This window comes from Austrofundulus limnaeus, unplaced genomic scaffold, assembly GCF_001266775.1.
Source record: "Austrofundulus limnaeus strain Quisiro unplaced genomic scaffold, Austrofundulus_limnaeus-1.0 Scaffold504, whole genome shotgun sequence".
Classification (NCBI taxonomy): Eukaryota; Metazoa; Chordata; class Actinopteri; order Cyprinodontiformes; family Rivulidae; genus Austrofundulus; species Austrofundulus limnaeus.
The window spans coordinates 116,754-121,737 of record NW_013952906.1 but is presented as its reverse complement, the minus strand read 5'-3'; the positions used below and the strand labels follow the sequence as shown (position 1 = coordinate 121,737).

Genomic DNA, 4,984 nt, shown 5'->3' with positions numbered 1-4,984 from the left:
TAGTAAAAGTATGTATTTAGTAAGTATTATTGTGCTTCAATAATCACATTTTCTTCAAGAAATACATCGTCTTTTGGATATTTAAGTACAATAATGTTTTTTTACAGACTTGATAACTGTGTGTGGGAGGGGTTACTGAGAGGTGGGATCCTCTGTCAATCCAACCGGTTGACTTGTAAAGGCTCCTGGTGCTGTGGGAACRTCTGATTTCTCTGTTCTTTATTTAGGATGAGCCAGTGAAGAGCACATAGTTTGACTTGAGGGCTGATTGTTACGGGTTACTCTGTCTGCTTGTTGAACCATCCCACAGTCAGTCTGCTTAGTTATTTTTATAGACACTAAAGGTTTTATTCGAACTCGCTGCTCTTTCTTTTAATAAGGTTTGCAAACACACCATCCTTCCTCTGAGCAAAGCCATTTTATATTAAAACAAGCAGCTAGCCAGAATACATATTTTATTGAGCAGAGAAAATAATATTCAGAAAAAGAAACACCAAAAATAAATTTCTTTAATACATCAAACTTTTTTCACACAGCATGGTAAGATCACTAATACATCAAAGGGAAACTAGCTTTGCCAATATGTGTGGCTCCAGAAACCAGTTAGATGTGTTGCACAATTAAAAGCACATTGTGGCTCGGGTTTTATTAAAGCAGAGCATGATAGCCTTCAGCAAGCAGTTCCTGATATTCTGTACCTAAAACAAAGATGAAAATGGAGGCAAGAACCTTTTTTTTACATAATTTTGTTATAAACAAATTAGCAACATAATTAGATTCATCAGTGCAGCACATAACAGAAAGATGTACAAAAAAGACCAAATGTTTGGACAAAGAATGAGCCACAACCAGGAGCTTTAAAAACATCAGAACGAGGCAGAGAAGGAAGGCAGCTGGGGTTGCTTTTTGGCAGATTATTCTTTTCGGAGCTCGTTTAGGGAAAAAATGGAATTATTTACTTTTTTCCCATTTGAACTAGGAGCTAAAACAGGGAAGAAAACCCTTGACTTGTATTTAAACACACACGCACACATTCAGCCCCTACACACTTTCAACGTGACAGTTTGACCACTACACTACATGCAGACTTTTACAAAGGCAAAAATTTGACATGCAGATGGAATGTTTTGATATATTTGTTGTTTCTGAGTCTGACTCAGACGTATTTAACTGTCTGGAAAATACCTTTAATAAAATCCAGGTTACTGAAAAGTTTAGAGCCAATGAAACCTCATCAGTTTTGTGGTGAAAGGTTGAAAAAAAGTTTAGGAAATTCCAATATAACAACTTAAAGAACTACAATAAACATCCGTACATCCTTAAAATCTGTGCTTTTCTAATCCTAATTCCACATTAAGTTCAAACACATTTAAACTCTTTTAATCGACGGAGAAGGCATCTTATGCAAGACACTGAGTTCACATTTCCTAAAATACTTTTTAGAATTAGTCTTTAAATACGGATGTATGGCAAAACTGTTAACAGCATAAATTGTTGAAATTATTAATAATTTGCAAKTATTAGATGAAAACTAAACATATTGAATTTGGAGATGTTTGTAGATAATTAGGCTGGGATATAACATTACAAAACATTGCATTCTGGGTACCTGGAGGGATAAGTTTGATTTGATCAGAGTGGTTTACTTATTTCCCAAACATCAGTGTTTAAAAAGTGCTGCGTATATTTGGTTTTAATGGTGATGTCTGAATTATTTTTTTGTCAAAGCCTTCAATTTAAACCACTTTCTAAACTGAAAAATTATAAAGGTTGCAGTTTGCTTTTTAAAGAATTCAGGTTATTTCAAACGCAATTTATCACAATCAAATTACAACATGTTCTACTTAAGTACACCTTCAATTACTGTGTTAATGCTTTCAGAGGACTTTAGTGTACGGAAGCAGCAGAACACAGATTACTGATATACAGATTATTAATCATAAAAAAGAACAACCTTAGAGGGGTAGAATTTGCTCCAAAAGGTAGACTAATTGAGAATAAGAGAAAATCGTGGTCAGTATCTARATTTAGCAAACACAGAGATGTAAACTTGAGATTGACCGAGGTGGATGCTCGTCCATGTTCTGGCAGTAAGAGACATTGTGATTGGACGGTCCAGAGACAAACAGCATCGTTCCACACCGCTGCAAGCAGCGGCTGCGGCTCACAGGTTTTTGTTGGTGTCGTGTTGGCACCGGCCGTCTGTTACAGTGTTCAAGAAGGGCAGGTCCTCGCCATCGCCATGAAGCTTCAGGACCCGGCTGTTCAGATCCAGGCTGCACTATGAGAGGATTCACACAGCGAGACGTAATTAGTGCACTGAATAATTCATACAGATTACCAGCCGGAGTTCAGGAGACAGAATTCAGTTCATAAAYATTGCTTGTTCTGCACAACAAATTCAACCTTTACTCCTTCAGACTTATGTTGTTATTATTATTAGGTGAACTTTGAAACTCCTATTTACCTGCAGAAACAACATATTTGACATGAATTAACATTGTGGTGACATTTTTTTTCTCGCGGCTCTGTTTTTCTTCTGTCATCAAAAAGCTCACAACACTTTTCTGTGCGTTTTAAACCTGTAGGTTATTTTCACTTTACTAAAACTAACTCTCTAACTAAATAGGCTGTCTAATTATTATTATTATTATTATTTTGCCCACATTCTACTCCCCTCAGCCTGCTCTGCACCCACACGGACAGCCAGACTATTTTTTTTTTACTTTTAAAAATATTACAAATTTACAAATATCGTCTCTACATACATGTTATTTTAGATTAATTAATACAAAAACATTTTAAATTTGTGGCAACATACTGCTGTTACATTCTTTTACTAACTAGCCTTTTAACACTTTTAGCCAGTTTACTTTTTAGCTTCTAGCTAACCTTTAAATATTTTTAGCTAGCTATTTACTTTTATTTAGCCTTTTGCACTAACTTCAAATTTTGTATCACCTATCTCTTAATTATTCCAGAGGGAAATATTGGTTTTATACATTCAAATTAATTAATACAAACAGATGTAGTTACTAATATTATGATCKGCTTACTAAAACTGAAAAGACTGAACCTTGGTAATAAAACCAAGTTTTTATTGAGCTTTTCAGAGCTAGAAGAGCCACAGTTCAGTCATGTTTCATCCTTTCAACGCACAAGAGAAGTGTATCCATTTGATATAATAAAATATTAATTGTACAAAGATAAAACAAAATTTCAAACACTTTAATTGCCACTCAATTCAATTCAAAAATACTTTATTGATCCCAAAGGGAAATTAGATGTAACTTGTGAAGGAAAATGAAATTGTCACCCATGTATTTAAGTTTTGAATGTATTTTACTTATGTTTCTTTCTTGTTTTACTTATAAATGYATTGTATGCTTACTGTCATGATATATTCTGAATCATTTCAACTGATGTTGTAAGCTTCCAGTAGAGCACCTTAAAAGTGTCATTTCTTGTTGTTCCAGCTTAAACCTCACACACACACCCGTAGTTTCTGCTCAACTGGATTGCAGAACTATTTGTTTTGTTATTACTGGAATGTAAGAGACAATGTAATAACAAGTATGGCCGCATTCTAAGGTGTTTTCCTCTGTTTAAGGACCACAGAACAAGTTTTATCTGAAACTAGGAATTTTTGCTGCTCAGATAAAGAACCACTCCTTGCATGTCAGAAATAACCAGTTTTGGGACTGGTTTCTGCTAAAGGGATAAAAGATGCTTCACTGGGGCTGTGTCCCCAGACTCAACTTGTATTGCTGTATGCATGTTGACTCTCATATTGTTGCAATAAAATTACTCCGAGACCATTGTGAAGAACTTTTTTGATCATGTTTTTCTGCAGCTTGTTTAACAGACATGGAAAAGTTTTTTTTACCACCACAAACTCAATTAGCTATTACAGAGCTACGGAGCCCACGAGGGGACATGGGGGATTTTTTTTCCTTTTGCGTTCCCTCGCAATACCTTTGCGTTCCCACGCAAAAGCTTGTTCTGAATATGAACTGAATTAAATCAGAAATAGCCGGTTACCAAAACAAGATGTCTCTCCACAGGTTCGTGAAACTGACATTGATGTTGCGTGGGTGTACTGTGTTAAAATACTGGCATATGACATACTTCCATGCGTGGCTGTGTGATATATTCATTCTGAAGCTGAATTAAAGCAGTAGGCTAACTCGCTAATGGTGATCATTTGAGTTTGTTAATGAACCGGCAGGCACAACAGTGATAAACTACTATTGCGTGGGAACGCAAAAGAAAAAAAAATCTCCCATGTCCCCTCGCGGGCTCCGTACTGAGCCCTCGGGACGTGGGAGATTATTTTTCTTTAGCGTTCTCACGCAATAGTATTGCGTTACCTCGCAATACCTTTTGCGTTCCCTAGCAAAAGTAGTTTATCACTRTTGTGCCTKCCGTTTTATTAACAAACTCACATGTTCACCATTAGTGAGTTAGCCTACTGCTTTAATTCAGCTTCAGAATGAATATATCACACAGCCACGCATGGAAGTATGTCATATACCGATATTTTAACACAGTGCAGCCACGCAACATCAATGTAATTTCACGAACTTGTGGCGAGACATCCTGTTTTGGTAACCGGATATTTCAGATTAAAAGTCTGATTTAATTCAGTTCATATACAAAACAAACTTTTGCGTGGGAACGTAAAACAATATTGTGAGAGAACGCAAAGGTATTGCGAGGGAACGCAAAAGGAAAAAAAATCCCCCATGTCCACTCGCGGGCTCCATAAGCTATAGTTATTGTATCCTGATGCATCTCAGTAATCCAGGTAAAAAATCAAAAGGAAAAAAATTGTATAGGTCCTCTGGACGGGTTCTTCTTTAATGAAACCTTTCGTCTCTCTTCCAAGAGACTTCTTCTGTCTGAGAGTTTCAGGCAAAATTCAGGCTTTTAAGTCCTGCCTCCAGGTGACTGATACTCACATCACATGGCTATGGTTCACAGG

The 4,984-nt window shown here is 36.4% G+C and overlaps 1 protein-coding gene across 1 annotated transcript in view; it reads right to left on the bottom strand.

Annotated features, from left to right (window-relative positions):
* Positions 1-438: 438 nt before the first annotated feature.
* The window catches only part of nrip2 (nuclear receptor interacting protein 2), a gene marked incomplete in the record, with an annotated part of 25,704 nt that continues 21,158 nt past the window's right edge, over positions 439-4,984 (bottom strand). The window contains 1 exon segment of the mRNA XM_014025837.1: positions 439-2,281. Within this exon segment, the coding sequence (XP_013881291.1) occupies positions 2,165-2,281 (117 nt within the window).